This window comes from Lithobates pipiens, unplaced genomic scaffold (assembly GCF_037356315.1).
Source record: "Lithobates pipiens isolate NorthernLeopardFrog02 unplaced genomic scaffold, aLitPip1_a1.2 Scaffold_24, whole genome shotgun sequence".
In the NCBI taxonomy this organism is placed as follows: Eukaryota; Metazoa; Chordata; class Amphibia; order Anura; family Ranidae; genus Lithobates; species Lithobates pipiens.
In genome coordinates, this window is record NW_027507786.1 from 23579482 (window position 1) to 23601056 (window position 21575).

General features: G+C 48.5%; 2 protein-coding genes across 15 annotated transcripts in view; both read left to right on the top strand.

Annotated features, from left to right (window-relative positions):
* The window catches only part of LOC143929724 (hemicentin-1-like), a 419992-nt gene that overhangs the window by 133063 nt on the left and 265354 nt on the right, over positions 1-21575 (top strand). The gene's annotated exons all lie outside the window — the stretch shown is intronic.
* The window catches only part of LOC143929547 (uncharacterized), a 36969-nt gene continuing 22630 nt past the window's right edge, over positions 7237-21575 (top strand). Inside the window, exons 1-2 of the mRNA XM_077453425.1 lie at positions 7237-7501; positions 21399-21506. Of these exons, the coding sequence (XP_077309551.1) occupies positions 7237-7501; positions 21399-21506 (373 nt within the window). The remainder of the gene's footprint in view (positions 7502-21398; positions 21507-21575) is intronic.

The window sequence follows — 21575 nt, forward strand, 5'->3', positions numbered from 1 at the left end:
TCACACGGGGCGGAGCAGTAATGATCCGCCCCGTGATGATCCGCTCGCTCAGCAGGGATCGCTCAGTTGTCCCCGCTGAGCTGGCTGCGGACAGGGCGGTCTCCGCACACTGTGGAGGGACCGCCCTGTCAGCTCTCCGCTCTCCTCTATGGGGGACCGTCTGTCCGTGTTCATCCAATCCGCTCTGCAGACAGATAGAAAAATAGGATTTTCCTTCGTCTGCAGAATCGGACACTTGCGGAGGCGGACTATAGCGGGTGTCTGCGGATGTTCATCCCCCGACACCCGCTATCCCATAGGGATGAATGTATGTCCGTATTTCATCCGCAAACGGATGGAGGAAATATGGACATATCGTCCGCATGTGTGAAAGGGGCCTTATACTCGATGTTGTTTGTGGTGTAAAAATTGATGATTTTAAACTTTAATAAAAGTTTATGTTTTACGGAATTACACTATATTTGTTCTCTTCATACACTTGTTTCCGAGATAATGAGTTGTAAGTGATGGGGAAGGAGGAGTGGTCTGAGAGTCCACGGGAATTTTGACCAGCGGGTTCTGGTGAGAGCACCACCAAAGGGGAGCCGTGTTCTTCACACACCCCCTTGTGTGTGTTTATTTTGTGGCGGTGATTTGGGGTGAGGGGCTGTGGTGCGACACATCTCAATATACGGGAGGACCTCCCACTTTAATATATAAGTGTCGGATGAAGATGGACATTTCATGTGGACTCTTTTATGATTATTTATTTATTTACACTTGATGGAAAATATTATTATATATATCGAACATCAGAGTTTTTTATTAATGACTAAGCGCTGCTAGATCTATATGTGATTAATCATTTATTTATTTATTTATAGATCCTTTTATATAATAAGCGATTATTGATTGGTTTGCACAAAAGTTATAGCATCTACAAAAAAGGGATAGAATTATGGCATTTTTATTATTATTTATTTTACTAGTGTAGCGGCCATAACCCTTGGCAGGGCGGCCTTAACTTTTGGGCTTACTGGTTACCTCCGCTTGGCTGGTTCTTCCATGTCTAGGGGTTCCCAGGGTTAGTACCCGACACTTTGGACGCTGACACCATAAAAGTCCTTTAGAAAGGTTTTTATTTGCAGGGGTAACATCCAACAACACAGTCTCTCATATGGGAATAGAAGGCGGGGTGAAGAAGCTCAGGCACCTTGAACTGCTAATATCAGAAAGTCTCTAATACCACCCAGAGAGTAGCCACTCGCAGCTGGGCGCTTCGCGGCTGAACAAACCTCTAGCCAGAGATTATGGCAGTCAGCACTTTGATCCGGAACCTGTGAAATCTCTGACCTTCAACAAGTTGTAACTGAAAGTGAACAGGAACCTTTTTCCTCAGTACCCGGAATGTTCTCTGTCTCCTTGGCAGTATCAGAAAGCGTGGATTCGTCAATGTCCTTCCCTACTCAGTACCCAGGCACTTCTCAGCTTGCCGGCCCTCCTCCGAAGGGTCCTCCCCGGTCACTTCCACGAGCTGCGGTGCCTCTCCAAGCCGAGAGTACACCCGGACACCCGGACACCTTGAATCCTCCCTCAGTTACTGCGCCTCAGACCAGCCGGTTCTGAGACTTGGGAACGGACGGATCCCTACCCCAGACCAGGCGGGTCTCTTGGGGCCAGCCAACCGAAGCATGTTGCCGAGCGGCAAACGCTCCCATGACCGGGACCCCTCTCGGAGCTACCCTGGTCCAGAAAACGGGAACAGACCGCTATGGCCTCACAAACGAACCTCCCATAACACGTGACTTCAACATCTTAAGTACCCCTCCCCAGACTCCTCAGCGGGGCCCGGCGCACCCACTGATTGGCTCAGAGGTAGCTGATACCCAAAACGTCCAACCAGGCCTGGTTCTGGCCGGTCATGTGCCCCTCACTGTACACAAGACCAGGCAGAGCTCTAACACAGCCCGGCAAACTGATGTCAAGGCCAACCTACGGATAGTTGTATTGGAGTAACCCAAACCCAAGGGTCTGGGTTACTCCGTTTACCTATCCATGATTCCTTGTGTATTGTTATGCATCCTTGATTATTTATATGTTTCTGTGATATTGTAACTATGTATTTCTTTGTACCATTTTCTTTTACATATTTTCCTACGTATGTGAATATGGTAGTAGTACCTATAAAGTCCCACTTCTAGGGGACTTCTCCATTTTTCATTATTGGAGTCAGTGCTATGGGACGATAGTCATTCAAACAGGACACAGGTGTCTTCTTTGGCACTGGAATTTTGGTGGTGGATTTAAGACACGTAGGGACAACCGCCCCGGCTCAGAGAAATGTTAAAGATATCTGTAAGGACATCTGTCAGGTGTACAGCACCGTCTCTCAGCACACGTCCAGGTAGGTCATCAAGGGCCAGTAGCCTTCCGTCGGCTGATCCTGAACAGGGTCTTCCTTGCGTTGGCTGGAGAAAAGCAGAGCGCCCGGTCATTTCGGGATATGGGTCGTTTTTCATGAAGGGTGTTTGGTGGTTCTGCATCTCAAACCGGGCATAAAAGTGGTGGAGAGAAGTATCATTATCATTGGCCTGTGGCAGGGGCTTGTAGTTGGTGATGGTCTGGATAGCTTGCCACAGGGCCCGTGTGTCTTTCTTTGCTGTCGCTAAAGTGTTTATTCATTCTTTTTTTTCTAAGCATATTGTTGTTTTGCCTTCTTCACCTCCCTGGCGGGATGTTTATTTCAGATTTTTTGCGTCTCAAAGCGGTACAATTATTTTGCATAGAAATTTGACGTTTTCAATTGTAGGTTTGTAATTCTTAGTAATAACTCACTAAAATCTGTCCGCCAAGAGTCTAGTAGACATCCCGGGTGTGATCAAGTCTGAAACACAAAATCATAAATCATCATATAATAAATAAATATAAATAATTATAAAAAAAAATAATAATAATAATAATAAAATAAATTTCCCCACAATTCACTATCGCTCAATTCTGCAAGTGTTCTAATTTACTATCGCTGTTTTCTAGCTGGTCTAAAACCACCTTTGATGTAAATGGACACTTTTTGGTTGCTATGGACAATCTCCGGTTTCCAGGCAGAAAGAACAGTATATGTGTATATATATATAATATAAAACTGCATGCAGGGCATTGTACAAAGCACTGGGGAGAAAAGGGAAGTGAAATTATTATTTTATTATTATTATTATTGATTTATATAGCGCCAACAGTTCACACAGTGCTTTACAATGTATAGGGGGGGAGACAACACAATTACAGTACAATACAGAAGGTACAGGAGGGTCCGGCCCGTAGAGCTTACATTCTAAAGGGAGGGGGAGGTGGTACAAAAGGAAATGGCTGCAGAGAATGATTTGATGGGGGGGCTCTGGGACAGTTAGGTGGGGGTGGGGATCGGCTTCCCTGAATAAATGAGTTTTCAGGGGACTCTTTGAGATGGACAGGGTAGGGGCTGAGCAGACAGACTGGGGCAGGGAGTTCCAGAGGATGGGAGAGGCTCTGGAGAAGTCTTGAAATGATTTGAAGTGAAATGATTTGATACAGTAATGTCCTCTGTGAGATTACACTGTACTGTATGTGTTATGAAAAAAAAAGCAATATAGGGTGTGGCGCTAACTTTAAATATATATATATATAATGTACGTAAATGCAGAAAACAGATTTTAAATAAATGAAAAATTACTAAACGTCCTCCTGGGCAGTAAAGCTGAATCCAAGTGATAAACTATATGTGATTGCAAAATAGCACACAATATAAAGCTATATAAAAGAGTATCACCCAGTGGTGGCCCCTCCATTAGGGGCGCACGGGCGCCGCCCCCCCCCCCCCCCCCCAATCTACATGCAGGGCACTGGAAGCATGGATTCCAATTGGGGGGGGGTCTAAGCACATGATTAGAGCTGTTGGCTCTAATAGGCTTCAGAAAAGGGTGGGCTCCAAGCGCAAAGCTTGATGATGATAGCCAATGAATATTTACTATTATCACACTGATCCTCCTCCCGGGCCAATCAGGAAGTGGGTCATAAGACTTATTTCCCAATTGGCTGAAAGGAAAAGCCACCCTATTGGCCTTTGATGAGGGAGGAGGAGAAGGGAAGGAGACGGGATACAGAGGAGGCTGAGGGGGGAAGCTGCTGCCGGCATCCACCTGTCAGCACAGGGTGAGTGAGCTGGCAACCAGGGGGGTATGGTGCGCCGTGTGGGCTGGAGTGACGGGGGAGGGTCTGTGGTCAGGTCCATCTGCTGCCCCCCCAAACGCCGGAGCACCAACAGCCACTAGTAATACCCCACTGAGTAGAGTTCCCAATTCCAGTGCTGTGAATACCAAATACCAATCCTGCCAGTATATACAGTGTCTTGAAAAAGTATTCATACCCCTTGGAATTCCCCACATTTTGTTACAACCAAAAGCATAAATGTATTTTATTGGGATTTTCTGTGATGGACCAACACAAAGTGTCACATAATTGTGAAGTGGAAGGAAAATGATAAATGATACAAATAAATCTGTGAAAAGTGTGGGGGAGGGGCATTTGTATGGCGCCCCCCGGAGTCAATACTTTGTAGAACCCCCTTTCTCTACAAGTCTTTTTGGGGGTGTCTCTACCACCTTTGCCCATCTAGAGAGGACATTTCTGCCCATTCTTCTTCTTTGTAGAATATCTCAAGCTCTGTCAGATTGGATGGAGAGCGTCTGTGATCAGCAATTTTCAGGTCTGGCCACAGATTCTCAATGGGATTTAGGTCTGGACTGTGACTGGGCCATTCTAACACATGAATATGCTTTGATGTAAACCATTCCATTGTAGCTCTGGCTGGATGTTTCGGGTCGTTGTCCTGCTGGAAGGGGAACCTCCGCCCCGGTCTCAAGTCTTTTGCCGACTCTAACAGGTTTTCTTCTAAGATTGTCCTGTATTTGTCTCCATCCATCTTCCCATCAACTCTGACCAGCTTCCCTGTCCCTGCTGAAGAAAACCATCCCCACCACATGATGCTGCCACCACCATGTCTCACGGTGGGGATGGTGTGTTCGGGGGATGGGCGGTGTTAGTTTCCCCCACACATAGCGTTTTGCTTTTAGGCCATAAAGTAGAATTTTGGTCTCCTCTGACCAGATCACCTTCTTCCACATGTTTGCTGCCCCCTCCCCCACATGGCTTCTCACAAACTACAAACAGGACTTCTTATGACTTTCTTTCTCCAATGTCTTTCTTCTTGTCACTCTTCCATAAAGGGCAGATTTGTGGAGAGACGACTAATAGTTGTCCTGTGGACAGATTCTCCCCCCTGAGCTGTGGATCTCTGCAGCTCCTCCAGAGTTACCATGGACCTCTTGGCTCTTCTCTGATGAATGCTCTCCTTGCCCGGCCTGGTCAGTTTAGGTGGATGGCCATGTCTTGGTAGGTAGCTTAGGCCGATACACAATAAGCGATTATTAATTGGTTTGGGCAAAAGTTATAGTGTTTACAAAATAGGAGATAGTTTTATGGCATTTATATTAATATTTTTTTTTTACTGGTAATGGCGGTGATCAGCGATTTTTATTGTGACTGCGACATTGTGGCGGACACATCGGACATTTTTGACACATTTTTGGGACCATTGTCATTTATACAGCATTCAGTGCTATACAAATGCACCGATTCCTGTGTAAATTACACTGGCAGTGAAGGGGTTAACCAGTGGGTGGCAGTGTAGGGGTTAAGTGTTCCTAGGGGCGTGTTACTAACTGTGGGGGGTTGGGCTTTCATTTAGTGAACACTTATCTCTGCTCCAATCACATGAAGCAGAGATCAGCATCACTAGTTGCTAGGCAGAACAGGGAGATGCTGTTTACAACAGCATCTCTCCGTTCAGCCGCCCCGTGAGACGAACGCGGGTATGCCCGCATCGATTAGGTCCGCCGGACCCACGACCAGACTCACGGGGGTCCCGACCGGCGCGCTCGCGTTGGCAGGGCGGCAAATTTAAAGGGACGTACAGGTACGCCGATTTGCCTGCCCGTGCCATTCTGCAGACGTACATTGGTGTGCGCTGGTCGGGAACCGGTTAAAAACACAGTGATAATCATAAGGAGATCTCCAATTCTCCAAAGGAGCAAACGGCTGAGCTTCTGGTCTTGGTCACGACCAGAAGTAACATCTCCCGGCTCCTCCCAATGCGTTGCATCAAAAATGGTGTGACTTTCTCAGGGTTGGAGAGAGGAGAGGGGAAAAAGCCTAAAAAAGAAAACTAATGCTGCCACCACATTTTGGTTTTGGGTTTAATACTGCTTTAAATACCGGCATCTGGCAGCAGCAATTCTCAGCTGCAGGTGAAGGTATTTAAATGACAGAGCACATCCTCCAGTTTTGGGTACAAATAACTTTATTTATATTTTATAGGGGCTCTGAGGGTGACAACGAGGACGTCAGTTGTGTCAGTACTGAGGGACGAGGATGTCACCATTCATTGTGATATATCCGGTCTTAATCCTGGGAGTGCCATTGCAGTACTATGGAAGAGGACATCGGAGAACGGCACTGAGAACGATGTGTATGAATACAATGATGGACGGGTGACGGCATTCAGACCGGGATGTTCCATGAATAATACAGAGATCCCAAAAGGAAACGCCGAGCTCCACATCCCCCGGGTCCAGTTCTCTGATGAGGGGGAATACACCTGTACAGTGGTAAACACTCCAGATAAAGAGGACAGCAAAGCTACCCTATGGGTATCAGGTGAGTGACATTGCCCCTCCCTTCCCCCATACTGTGTGATATGGCTCTGGGGGTGATTTACTAAGAGAGTTGAGAATCTTCACTCTATATATTGTCACTGTGTTCACTTTGAATTCTCCAATCATTTGCAGATTAAATAAATAAACAGGAATTTTCTTATACTATAATTGGAAAATGTAAGTGACTTTTTCTGAGAACATTCTCTACTCTACTAGTAAATCAGCCCTTATGAGGAATTTCCCCCAGAGAAGTCCTCCCTCTAGTGGTGGAAGTGAGAGACTAGATGGAGCCCAGTGACCACATCTACTGACTGGAGGTGTCTCCTGTGTCCCCTCCCTCTAATCCACCATTACAATGGGTTCTTCTTGGTATAATCTGCACAGTCTGTGGATATGATCTCTGTATTTTCTGCAGATTAGAACAATAATGATTGTTCTCTGTACAGTTCCTCCATTGGTGGAGGTGACACCAGCAGATCCAACCATAGAGCTGGGGACGGAGAAGACGATGACGTGTGATATTCTCAGTTTTTACCCAAAAGATATTTCCATACGTTGGGCTCAATGTCATAAGGATTCTTCCGATTACAAAACCCTGGAAATGTGGACTTATATGAAGAGCGTGCTTATGAATTCAGACGGGACGTACAATGTGACAACTCTACTGACCCTGAAGCCCAAGATGGAGGACAATGGGAACATCTATTCCTGTATTATCTACCACCGATCTCTGCCGACTGAACTGTCCAGGAGTCTCACCCTCACAGTGACAGGTCAGTAATATCTCTTATTATTTTACATACCATAGACTTCATGGTAACTCCCCATCTGTCATATAGAAGATGAGGTGTTTGGTAGGGTGAAATGCCCGGACTTTGAACACCAAGAGATGCCACCAGCACACCTCTGGGAAATTTCCATTCACTCACACTGGTGGCACAACTAAGTGCAATGTGATTTGCAGGCTCCTCCATACATGGGTGATTATTGGTCATTGTGCACCCATAAATCTTGTGGTCTTATTACCAAGTGGGGGCAATTTGCCTGCATACCCCCCACTCTGAGATGATCTCTATGAATCTGTATGTTGGGTAGGTGAGGAACATTTTTTGTTTGTACACTTGACCAGTGTAGTCTAAATGTCCATAACAAGCAAAAAACAGCGCACTAAAGGGACCTATACGTAAAAATAGTACATAAAATAGTCATTTATTGAATGCTGAAAAACCACACACATATAAAAGTCCAACTCAGGAACTTATCCACAAATGTCTATGTGAAAGCAAGAATCCATATCATGGTTGTCAAAGCTTGTGTGAATTGAAACACTTGAACATAAATAACATTACGATACCGCCAGTAAGCCAGATCACGATGGGTTAAAACCATCTAGGGTCCCGGTCTTCTGGGTGATCTGATGCCCCGAGGTGAAAGAGGCTTGTGACAGCCCGTACCAGCTGCTCGGAGATCACATCCGTCGCCCGAGGCATCCCAGCGCCGTGCTCCGTATGACCGCAACTTGCGGTCTCGGCTTTGAGCCTTCTGTGCGTCTGGCAGTAGTGTTTGGAGACAGCAGTAGCCCGGAAGAGTGTTACGATAACATCTTAATTGCACAAACCGGCACAATAGTCTGGGGACCATACCTTGCCTTTCACCTCGGGCAGGCATGTACTGGCCATTGGGACTAACGGGAGTTTCCCGGTGGGCCGATGGCTCAGTGGGCCGGTCAGGTCCTGGAGCCGCTCCTCTCTGACAGTGACTGATCGTGATTTCACTCCTGTTAGGAGGAGCAGCTGCCGTCACTTGCTGGAGAGGATTAGACTTTCTGCTCCCTCCAGTCTGCAGGGGGAGATAGACAGCCAGCAGACTTTCCTTCCTCTCTCCCCTTATCACTTGTCACATGACTGGAGAGAGAAACAACAAGATGCTGCCTTCAGAACTGTGAGTACATGTGGGAGGGGGAGGAGAGGGAGGACACTCTGCTGAAAGGGGGCTGCTGGTAATAGGGGCACTCTGCTGAAAGGGGGCTGCTGGTAATGGGGGCACTCTGCTGAAAGGGGGCTGCTGGTAATGGGGGCACTCTGCTGAAAGGGGGCTGCTGGTAATGGGGGCACTCTGTTGAAGGGGAGCTGCTGGTAATGGGGACACTCTGATGAAAGGGGGCTGCCGGTGATGGAGAATCTGATGAAAGGGGGCTGCTAGTAATGGGAACACTCTGATGAAAGGGGGGTGGTAATGGGGACACTCTGATGAAAGGGGGCTACTGGTAATGGGGACATTCTGATAAAAGGGGGCTGCTGGTGATGAGGACACTCTGATGAAAGGGGGCTGCTGATGATGAGGACACTCTGATGAAAGGGGGCTGCTGGTAATGGGGACACTCTGCTGGAAGGGGGCTGCTGGTGATGAGGACACTCTGATGGAAGGGGGCTGCTGGTGATGAGGACACTCTGATGAAAGGTGACTGCTGATGGGAACACTCAAAATTAAAGTGGGCCAGTCTGGATGAAGTCCAGGGCCAAATTTTTGTTCCAGTCCAGCCCTGACCTCGGGGCATCAGCTCACCCAGAAGACTGGGAGCCTAGATGGTTTTAACCCAGTGGGATCTGGCTTACTGGCGGTATCCAGAGCCGTTTTTAAGGCAGGGCAAAAAGGGCAGCTGCCCTGGGCCCTGTCATTGTTGCGGGGCCCAAAGCAGCTGCCTTATACTTGCCAACTATCCTGGTTTAAATTCCTTTGTCCCTTGAAGTTTTAGTCCTGTACTGTGTCCTGATATCTCAGTGTGAAGTGCTGCTACTAATGCTGCCCAGCTCTGCCCTGTTAGTACAGATGACTCACCTGCAGACCCTGTGTTTACATGTAAATAGCAGTGGCATTCATATGTAAATAGCAGTGGCATTCAAATGTAAATATCGGCGGCCGGCGGCATTGATATGTATATCATTCCCCCCTGAGGTTATATCCACACTAATCTCTAGCAACCAATCAACAAGCAGAAATCATGTGCTATAACCTCTAGCAACCAATCAGTGAGCGGTAATGCTACACTGTAACCTCTGGCAACCAATCACAATAGCTGCCTGATCTGATTCAGAAAACTGATTTTGAGTCTAGCTGCTATTTATTGTATGTCTCAGAGAAGGTGGAGAGCAAAACTGCATGGGGGGGGGACAAGAAAAGTTTTGCCCAGGGTCCAATCAATATTAAAGATGGCCCTGGCGGTATCGTAATGTTATTTATGTTCAAGTGTTTCAATTCACACAAGGTTTGACAGCCATGATTTGGATTTTTGCTTTCACATGGACATTTGTGGATAAGTTCCTGAGTTGGACTTTTTTATATGCGTGTGGTTTTTAGCATTCAATAAATGGCTATTTTATGTACTATTTTTACGTATAGGACCCTTTATTGCGCTGTTTTTTGCTTGATATTTATTTTCATCCATTTTCTTTCCTGATTGGTGGACAGCTGCATAAGGGCGCTTAAACTTTACATCAACATTCGGATATGATTAGTTCTAAACTTATTTTGTTATAGACTGTTCATGGGAGCTCCTAAAGACTCTTTTCTTGTATCATTAGTCTAAATGTCCCCTTTACTCTCAACCCCGCAATCCATCATATTCCAACCCCACACCTCCCACCTAAATGATGAGACCACACCTTTCTTTGGAGTAAAATGGCCATAACAACCTTTATTAACACAAACTCAATAAATCACTCCAATCAAAAAAAAATATATAAATAAATATATATATATACAACCAGTAAAATATAACAAATAATAACATGCCCAGTCTGGTGATCTCTGACAGTGGCCCATAATTTTCACAAACAACCAACTCACTGCGGTACCCGTTTTAACTCGACCCGGCCTCCAGCTGTGACCGCTCGGAGACAACTTCCGACAGTGAAACCGTACCAGTATTCCATCCACCGTTCTGGAATACACCGGAGGGGCCCATACCACCAATGAGCCCCCCACCCCTTTCAGATCACCTCTGATTTACCACCAACCGTCAAAGACCACCAGAAAACACCGCCACATCCCCGATGGGCCCACTCCGCTGTCATGGCGACCGCCAACCGATACCAGAAAGAGAATGAAGAAAAAGACACCACAACCAAAGAACGACACACCTTACAGATGGGGGGAGGGAAAACGGCCTCCTCCTTCAGCTTCCTTCCCGCATTGCTCCCTGGCTCCACCCCCATCCTTTATATAGCTCCTCCCCTTCCTCTCAAAATGCCATTCCCTTCTCTGCTCCACCTTCCTGCCTAGTTAACCCTTTGAGAAGCCTTCCTTAGGCACCTCTGTCATGTCCGGCCTCTACATTATCCCCTCTCAGTCCTGCCATTCCGGACCTCTCTATTCCTTCAGCCTCTCACACAATATCTCCTCTTGTGGGTAGGATCTTCCTTGACTCATGATGACATCGGGTATTAGCCATCTTCTTTCTATTGGTGGCAGCTGGTCAAAGGTCTATATTTCTTCTTCAATAGTCTGTTGGGCATCGCCTTTCTTCATTGACAGAACATTCACTGACCCCTGATATCAGGTATTGCCAGCGTCTCTGCCATGATGTGGGCCTACATCTCTTCTTCCTTTACTCTCCGAGCAACCCACACTCTCTCACTTCATCAGCATACAGTGGTGTGAAAAAGTGTTTGCCCCCTTCCTCATTTCCTGTTCCTTTGCATGTTTGTCACACTTAAGTGTTTCGGAACATCAAACCAATTTAAACAATAGTCAAGGACAACACAAGTAAACACAAAATGCAATTTGTAAATGAAGGTGTTTATTATTAAAGGTGAAAAAAAATCCAAACCATCATGGCCCTGTGTGAAAAAGTGATTGCCCCCTAAACCTAATAACTGGTTGGGCCACCCTTAGCAGCAACAACTGCAACCAAGCGTTTGCGATAACGTGCAATGAGGCTTTTACAGCGTCCTGGAGGAATTTTGGCCCACTCATCTTTGCAGAATTGTCCTAATTCAGTTACATTAGAGGGTTTTCGAGCATGAACGGCCTTTTTAAGGTCATACCACAACATCTCAATAGGATTCAGGTCAGGACTTTGGCTAGGCTACTCCAAAGTCTTCATTTTGTTTTTCTTCAGCCATTCGGTGGTGGACTTGCTGGTGTGTTTAGGATCATTGTCCTGCTGCAGAACCCAAGTTCCTTTCAGCTTGAGTACACGAACAGATGGTCGGACATTCTCCTTCAGGATCTCTTGGTAGACAGCAGAATTCATAGTTCCTTTTATCACGGCAAGTCTTCCAGGTCCTGAAGCAGCAAAACAGCCCCAGACCATCACACTACCACCACCATATTTTACTGTTGGTATAATGTTCTTTTTATGAAATGCAGTGTTCCTTCTACGCCAGATATACTTGGACACACACCTTCCAAAGAGTTCCACTTTTGTCTCATCGGTCCACAGAATGTTGTCCCAAAAGTCTTGGGGATCATCAAGATGTGTTGTGGAGAAATTGAGACGAGCTTTGATGTTCTTTTTGCTCAGCAGTGGTTTTCTCCTTGGAACTCTGCCATGCAGGCCATTTTTGCCCAGTCTTTTCCTGATGGTGGAGGCATGAACGCTGACCTTAACTGAGGCAAGTGAGGCCTGCAGTTCCTTGGACGTTGTTGTGGGGTCTTTTGTGACCTCTTGGATGAGTCGTCGCTGCGCTCTTGGGGTAATTTTGGGCGGCCGGCCACTCCTGGGAAGGTTCACCACTGTTCCATGTCTTCGCCATTTGTGGATAATGGCTCTCACTGTGGTTCGCTGGATTCCCAAAGCTTTGGAAATGGCTTTATAACCCTTTCCAGACTGATAGATCTCAATTACTTTCTTTCTCAATTGTTCCTGAATTTCTTTGGGTCTCGGCATGATGTGTAGCTTTTAAGGATCTTCTGGTGGACCTTACTGTGTCAAGCAGCTCCTATTTAAGTGATGCCTTGATTGTGAACAGGTGTGGCAATAATCAGGCCTGGGTGTGGCTATAGAATTTGAACTCAGGTGTGGACAACCACAGTTATAGTATGTTTTAACAAGGGGGGCAATCACTTTTTCACACAGGGCCATGATGGTTTGGATTTTTTTCCACCTTTAATAATAAACACCTTCATTTACAAATTGCATTTTGTGTTTACTTGTGTTGTCCTTGACTATTGTTTAAATTGGTTTGATGTTCCGAAACACTTAAGTGTGACAAACATGCAAAGGAACAGGAAATGAGGAAGGGGGCAAACACTTTTTCACACCACTGTATATATGCTTGTCACAGGAGTAGGTAAGGTGGCTGATGACTGAGTCCTCTCATACATAAAAGAAATTCAGTTTATCTCCTTTTTTTATTTTTCTGATAGCTGCTGATGTAAGCTGTTTTTTGTTTATAATCTTTTTTTTTAAATATATATACATTATTTGATTCACATTATGTGAATGTAGAACTGCTCCCGCAGCAACTGCTGGAATACTTGTACCCGGGCTTCCCACTGATTATCCTGCAACCAGTTACATGGTATTTTCACACAGCCAGAGGCACACACTCTTCTGCTCTTCTGCCAATGACCAGTCTAGGGTATTTTTTTTAATGGAGAACTTGTGTAGTACGGCCCCCTAAGGGACTGCTTGGAAGTACCTCCTCATCTGCATGGCCATGACCTGGTGAACATTCTAACCCACCTGATACTCTGGGTTCAGACATCCTTGTATCACTGTAGAGCAGGCATGTCCAAAGTCCGGCCTGTGGGCCAATTGCAGCCCGCATTCCGGTTTTCGAACGGCCAGCCTGGTGATTTGGACATATATATCTTTTGTGGCCCCCAATGAATACTCGAGCGCTGAGGCCACAAAATATAAACATGCTTGGCTGCCTTGGAGAGGATGGGAAAGGGGTGGGACAAGTGCCGTACATACAGGAGAATTTCCACTTTACACAGCGGCCTCTGTAAAAGGAAGTCCCATCTCCTGCACTGCCATCGGACGACTGTTCTGTCCATCATAGGAGGCTGGACTTTGTATTAAAGAGGCCACCGAGAAAACAGGAGTTACATGGCTGCACTGATAGCAATGGTGAGTCTGCATTCATGTCAAAGGGGGTGTGAAATTCATGTTGAAGCTTGAGACATAAATGCAAAGACAGAAATCCTGGGGCAGAACCGTTTTGACCGAAATGCTAAGACTGAATGCCGAGCCAGAACACTGAGACTGAACACCGAGCCAGAATTACTGAGACTGAACGCCGAGCCAGAAAAAAGCTCAGGCAGAACACTATGACAGAAATGCTGGGGCAGAACACTATAAAAGAAATACTGGGGTAGAGACGCAAAGACAGAAATGCTTGGGCAGAACACTATGACAGAAATGCTGGGCAGCATGCTGGGGCAGACCCCTGTGACAGAAATGCTGGGGCGGACTACTGTGACAGAAATCCTGGGGTGAAACACTATGAAAGCAACCCTGGGGCAGAAAACGCTATGACAGAAATCCAGGGGCAGAACGCTATCACAGAAGTCCTGGGGCAGAACGCTATGACAGAAACCCAGGGGCAGAAACGCTATGACAGAAATCCAGGGGCAGAAATGGTATGACAGACATGCCGGGGCAGAACGCTATGACAGGAATCCAGGGGCAGAAACACTATGACAGACATGCTGGACAGAACGCTATGACAGATGTGCCGGGGCAGAATGCTATGACAAGAATCCAGGGGCAGAAACACTATGACAGAAATGCTGGACAGAACGTTATGACAGAAAAGCTGGACCGAACGCTATGACAGAAAAGCTGGACAGAACGCTATGACAGAAATGTTTGGACAGAACGCTATGACAGAAATGCTGGACAGAACGCTATGACAGAAATGCTGGAAAGAACGCTATGACAGAAATGCTGGACAGAACGCTATGACAGAAATGCAGGACAGAACGCTATGATAGAAATGCTTGGATAGAACGCTATGACAGAAATGCTTGGACAGAACGCTATGACAGAAATGCTGGACAGAACGCTATGACAGAAAAGCTGGACAGAACGCTATGACAGAAATGCAGGACAGAACGCTATGACAGAAATGCTGGACAGAACACTATGACAGAAATGCTGGACAGAACGCTATGACAGAAATGCTGGACAGAACGCTATGACAGAAATGCTGGACAGAACGCTATGACAGAACTGCTGGACAGAACGCTATGATAGAAATGCTTGGATAGAACGCTATGACAGAAATGCTTGGACAGAACGCTATGACAGAAATGCAGGACAGAACGCTATGACAGAAATGCTTGGACAGAACGCTATGACAGAAATGCAGGACAGAACGCTATGACAGAAATGCTGGACAGAACGCTATGACAGAAATGCTTGGACAGAACGCTATGACAGAAATGCTTGGACAGAACGCTATGACAGAAATGCCTGGACAGAATGCTATGACAGAAATGCTTGGACAGAACGCTATGACAGAAATGCAGGACAGAACGCTATGACAGAAATGCTTGGACAGAACGCTATGACAGAAATGCTTGGACAGAACGCTATGACAGAAATGCTTGGACAGAACGCTATGACAGAAATGCAGGACAGAACGCTATGACAGAAATGCTGGACAGAACGCTATGACAGAAATGCTTGGACAGAACGCTATGACAGAAATGCTTGGACAGAACGCTATGACAGAAATGCTTGGACAGAACGCTATGACAGAAATGCTGGACAGAATGCTATGACAGAAATGCTTGGACAGAACGCTATGACAGAAATGCCTGGACAGAACGCTATGACAGAAATGCTTGGACAGACCGCTATGACAGAAATGCTTGGACAGAACGCTATGACAGAAATGCTGGACAGAACGCTATGACAGAAATGCTTGGACAGAACGCTATGACAGCGTTCTGTCCAAGCATTTCTGTCATAGCGTTCTGTCCAAGCATTTCTGTCATAGCGTTCTGTCCAAGCATTTCTGTCCAAGCATTTCTGTCATAGCGTTCTGTCCTGCATTTCTGTCATAGCGTTCTGTCCAAGCATTTCTGTCATAGCGTTCTGTCCAAGCATTTCTGTCATAGCGTTCTGTCCAAGCATTTCTGTCATAGCGTTCTGTAATGCATTTCTGTCATAGCGTTCTGTCCAAGCATTTCTATGACAGAAATGCAGGACAGAACGCTATGACAGAAATGCTTGGACAGAACGCTATGACAGAAATGCTTGGACAGAACGCTATGACAGAAATGCTTGGACAGAACGCTATGACAGAAATGCAGGACAGAACGCTATGACAGAAATGCTTGGACAGAAATGCTTGGACAGAACGCTATGACAGAAATGCTTGGACAGACCGCTATGACAGAAATGCAGGACAGAACGCTATGACAGAAATGCAGGACAGAACGCTATGACAGAAATGCTGGACAGAACGCTATGACAGAAAAATGCGTGGACAGAAAAAAATGCTGTTATGCCATAAAAACGCTGGATAGAACGCTGGCTGCGATAAAAACACTGACCAAAGACAGTAACAACAACAAGTACAGGCAGCAAACCTGGCCTCGCGTCTGGCCGTGGCCGCTGTGGGTGGTCTGATTAGCACTCACACAGCTACAGAGATGCCAGTTGTGGGGAAGAAAGGAGCGACTGATGGGAGACTGCCGATCCCCCCGTGAGCATCGGGATAAAAATCGACGGCCTACCCCCCTCATGAGCCAGACATACATGAGGAGAGGAGCAGGCGGACGGATGAGGAACCGACACCATGCTGCGGCTGACCGCTGCTCAGAAAGGTGGCTGGAAATGATGAGCATCTACCCAGAAATGCCGACAACACTGGCCCTGACAGAGGAGGAGGATTAAATAGCCCTCTCAGGCTCCTACAAATACAGGCTCCTCCGGCCAGCCTTTCCACATATCCACCTGGAGCGGTGATCTCTTCCCTTCCCCCTTCTGTTCCTGATTTGTTTTGTTTTTTTTTATATTTGGAGAACTTAGATAGGGAAGGGGTATAGTATGTAGCAAGGTCCGAGGCCTCCTTCGGTCTAATGAGAACCTCCAGGGCCAGAGATAGCCGATATCCTTCTGTGTTTAGTGGGTTGTAAGGCATGGTGGGTGTAAGATGATTAAAGTCATTGGGCGCCAGACACATCTTGAATGCAAAAGAGAGTTTATTTCTCTTAAACTTTTGGGGGAAAGATGGTTGGGGCCAGGACACCCTTAGGTAGTTGCAAGTTCAATTGGCAGACTCTGAGACTTCGATAGGACGACAGCCATGCAGGGAAATGCATCCAGCAAGACGCCACATCTGCATGTGCAGGAATGCTGTCTCCTATGGCAACAGTTTCTAACACAAAGCTTAACAGTTCCTTTCTATTCCACTACTATTCACTCTTTGTAGTTCTTCAGCCCACTGAGCTCTCGGTTTCTCACTAGACCCTCTGATTCACTGTCACTGAATCCCTTGAGCTCCTCCAATTTTCGTGGTGGTATCTTCCTCAAGCGTCATCCCGCTTCTCTGGTGGGTCCCTAGCTTGGCACTCAAGATGCCTCTCAAGCTTCACCCCATTGGCCAGCTCGGTCCCTGGCTTGACACACAAGGCTGCTCTATATGTTTCCCCTCCGCTGGCTGAGTCCCTGGCTTGATACCCTCTGAAGTTTGCAGATTCTTCACCATCCCGGGTTGGTGAGAATGCTGCTCCGCTACTTATTTCAGTTACTTACTGTGGTCCCTGGTAATTAGGCAGATAGTCTCTTACTGGTGACAGCTTCCCCTCTACCTCCAACCACAACAGGCTCTCCAGACGGCAGAACTGTCACTTTTGGTTGGACTACAAGCCGCAGTCCCAACCCTGCGCTGCTCTCTTGCTTCTGGATAGGCTCTCAGACAGTCTAGCAGCCCGATGTGCATGGGATAGGCCCGATCTCCGGCCTAGCAGCCTGGGGCAGCAGAATACACATCCGCCCAAATATATAGGCTCTCCCAGCGGGCCATGGGATTCAAGAAAACCCCTGCCCATTGGCTTAGATACCCCATATAACCATAATCTGACCTTGCATTGAACCTCCTCATATCTAGTACCACCAAGTAGCCTGCCACCTAGTGGTAGAAGAGAAGAGTGCAACAAGGCCAAACGTAGGGAGAAATCAATAGATATTGAACAATCGACCAGGATATTTATTCCTGGCAGGTAAATTTGTGAGGAGCTCCCTGCCTAAACTCCAGGGTGCTACAAGTAGGATACTTCAAATTAAACTATTCACATGTGAGGACAGCTTTCTCAGTAGAACTGTTTAGCAGACTGTGCAAAATAGAGCAAAGCCCATTTTTAGTACAAGAAATGTACTGGACCTTGCTTCTTCAGGACATCGCCAGTGTCCCCTTTAGTCGAAAGCCAACAGCTGACTTTACAGCACCCAGGCAGGAATTTAGCAACACCGGTCTCCAGGATATCTTTGGGGGGTCTATACTTACAAGGTCCTAAGGTAATAGGTCACCTTCCTCCATGATACCAGAGAGTATCCAAAGACATCGTCCCCCAGTCATCTCTCAGGAAAACCCCGGGGTTTCAACTTCACCGTTCAGACCCTCAGGTAGCCCACCTGAGGCCACATGGCAGCTTGGACTGAGGAGGGGCAGCAGGCCCTCTCCGTACCTGGACCTCTCTCTCTGGAGGAAGACCCCGAGCTCATGTGCTCACCCAATATAAATACAGGCACCTAGCATGCCTTACAGCACCTTCCCTTGTAAATGGCCAGGGCTAAAGAAATATTCATGCTCCCATCTGGTGGTTTCCATCCACTGTCTAGTATATTTTTCATAGTTGCTAGGACACCGGGAGACTTCAAGACAGCATGAACAGCACCAGAGCACACTGAGCAGACTCTACTAAATGATCACAGCTCTGTTAAGCAGAGAAACCAAAAACTATAATACACTCACTCTAGCACCTACCTAGGAGGGCACTACACTTATCCCCCACCAAAAATAGGCCATGTTCTCATTGGCCTGGGCAGCCACCTCTACAAAAATGTTTACAAAATCCGAAAATCCTGAGCATGTGTGCGTGGCATAAGAGCAGCAAGGATGTGGAATTCCCTTACACAGGCGGTGGTTTCAGCAGAGAGCTTCAATGGTTAAAAAAAAACTATTAGACAATCACCTGAACGACCACAACATACATGATATACAAATGTAATACTGACATATAATCACACAACATACATGATATACAATGTAATACTGACATATAATCACACACATAGGTTGAACTGGAGGGAGGGGTGGAGGAAACTGAATGGAGACCAATGGAGGGATTGGTAGAGAAGGTGGAGGACACTGAGGTGTGGGGTGAGGTCCGTGAGGTGTGTGGTGAGGTCAGGGAGGTGTGTGGTGAGGTCGGTGAGGTGTGTGGTGAGGTCGGGGAGGTGTGTGGTGAGGTCGGTGAGGTTGGGGAGGTGTGTGGTGAGGTTGGGGAGGTGTGTGGTCAGGGGGGTGTGTGGTGAGGTCGGGGGGTGTGTGGTGAGGTGTGTGGTGAGGTCGGGGGGTGTGTGGGGAGGTCGGTGAGGTGTGTGGTGAGGTGTGTGTGGTGAGGTGTGTGGTGAGGTGTGTGGTGAGGTCGGGAAGGTGTGTGGTGAGGTCGGGGGGTGGTGTGTGGTGAGGTCGGGGGGGTGTGTGGTGAGATCGGGGGGCTGTGTGGTGAGATCGGGGGGCTGTGTGGTGAGGTGTGTGGTGAGGTTGGGGAGGTGTGTGGTGAGGTCGGGGGGGTGTGTGGTGAGGTCGGGGGGGGTGTGTGGTGAGGTCGGTGAGGTGTGTGGTGAGGTGTGTGGTGAGGTGTGTGGTGAGGTCGGGGAGGGGTGTGGTGAGGTCGGGGGGAGGTGTGTGGTGAGGTCGGTGAGGGGTGTGGTGAGGTCGGGGAGGTGTGTGGTGAGGTCGGTGAGGGGTGTGGTGAGGTCGGGGAGGTGTGTGGTGAGGACGGTGAGGTTGGGGAGGGGTGTGGTGAGGTTGGGGAGGTGTGTGGTGAGGTCGGTGAGGGGTGTGGTGAGGTCGGGGAGGTGTGTGGTGAGGACGGTGAGGTTGGGGAGGGGTGTGGTGAGGTTGGGGAGGTGTGTGGTGAGGTTCGGGGAGGTTGGGGAGGGGTGTAGTGAGGACGGTGAGGTTGGGGAGGGGTGTGGTGAGGTTGGGGAGGTGTGTGGTGAGGTCGGGGAGGTTGGGGAGGGGTGTGGTGAGGTTGGGGAGGTGTGTGGTGAGGTTGGGGAGGTGTGTGGTGAGGTGGGGGAGGTGTGTGGTGAGGTTGGGGAGGGGTGTGGTGAGGTCGGGGAGGTGTGTGGTGAGGTCGGGGAGGTGTGTGGTGAGGACGGTGAGGTTGGGGAGGGGTGTGGTGAGGTTGGGGAGGTGTGTGGTGAGGTCGGTGAGGGGTGTGGTGAGGTCGGGGAGGTGTGTGGTGAGGACGGTGAGGTTGGGGAGGGGTGTGGTGAGGTTGGGGAGGTGTGTGGTGAGGTTCGGGGAGGTTGGGGAGGGGTGTAGTGAGGACGGTGAGGTTGGGGAGGGGTGTGGTGAGGTTGGGGAGGTGTGTGGTGAGGTCGGGGAGGTGTGTGGTGAGGTTGGGGGGGAGGTGTGTGGTGAGGTGTGTGGTGAGGTGTGTGGTGAGGTCGGGGAGGGGTGTGGTGAGGTCGGGGGGAGGTGTGTGGTGAGGTTGGTGAGGGGTGTGGTGAGGTCGGGGAGGTGTGTGGTGAGGTCGGTGAGGGGTGTGGTGAGGTCGGGGAGGTGTGTGGTGAGGACGGTGAGGTTGGGGAGGGGTGTGGTGAGGTTGGGGAGGTGTGTGGTGAGGTCGGTGAGGGGTGTGGTGAGGTCGGGGAGGTGTGTGGTGAGGACGGTGAGGTTGGGGAGGGGTGTGGTGAGGTTGGGGAGGTGTGTGGTGAGGTTCGGGGAGGTTGGGGAGGGGTGTAGTGAGGACGGTGAGGTTGGGGAGGGGTGTGGTGAGGTTGGGGAGGTGTGTGGTGAGGTCGGGGAGGTTGGGGAGGGGTGTGGTGAGGTTGGGGAGGTGTGTGGTGAGGTTGGGGAGGTGTGTGGTGAGGTGGGGGAGGTGTGTGGTGAGGTTGGGGAGGGGTGTGGTGAGGTCGGGGAGGTGTGTGGTGAGGTCGGGGAGGTGTGTGGTGAGGACGGTGAGGTTGGGGAGGGGTGTGGTGAGGTTGGGGAGGTGTGTGGTGAGGTCGGTGAGGGGTGTGGTGAGGTCGGGGAGGTGTGTGGTGAGGACGGTGAGGTTGGGGAGGGGTGTGGTGAGGTTGGGGAGGTGTGTGGTGAGGTTCGGGGAGGTTGGGGAGGGGTGTAGTGAGGACGGTGAGGTTGGGGAGGGGTGTGGTGAGGTTGGGGAGGTGTGTGGTGAGGTCGGGGAGGTGTGTGGTGAGGTTGGGGGGGAGGTGTGTGGTGAGGTGTGTGGTGAGGTCGGTGAGGGGTGTGGTGAGGTCGGTGAGGTTGGGGAGGTGTGTGGTGAGGTTGGGGAGGTGTGTGGTGAGGTGGGGGAGGTGTGTGGTGAGGTTGGGGAGGGGTGTGGTGAGGTCGGGGAGGGGTGTGGTGATACCTCTCAGGTCAGATACAATGTGACGGAAATCATTGAGGTTTTCATGTTGGGAAATGTTTCTACTTCCACATCATGTTTTGTTCCTCATTATTACAGAGAAAGAAGATAACACCGGAGCCGTTATCACCGCCGTGGTCCTGACAATCCTGATTGTATTATTTCTGGTTTTAGTGGGTTTCTTGTACATCAGATTCATAAAGAAAGGTAAGGAATGTGCACCGTCTGTTGATCATCAGATTCGGATTGGCGTGTTGTATTGTCTGTGTCGGGATT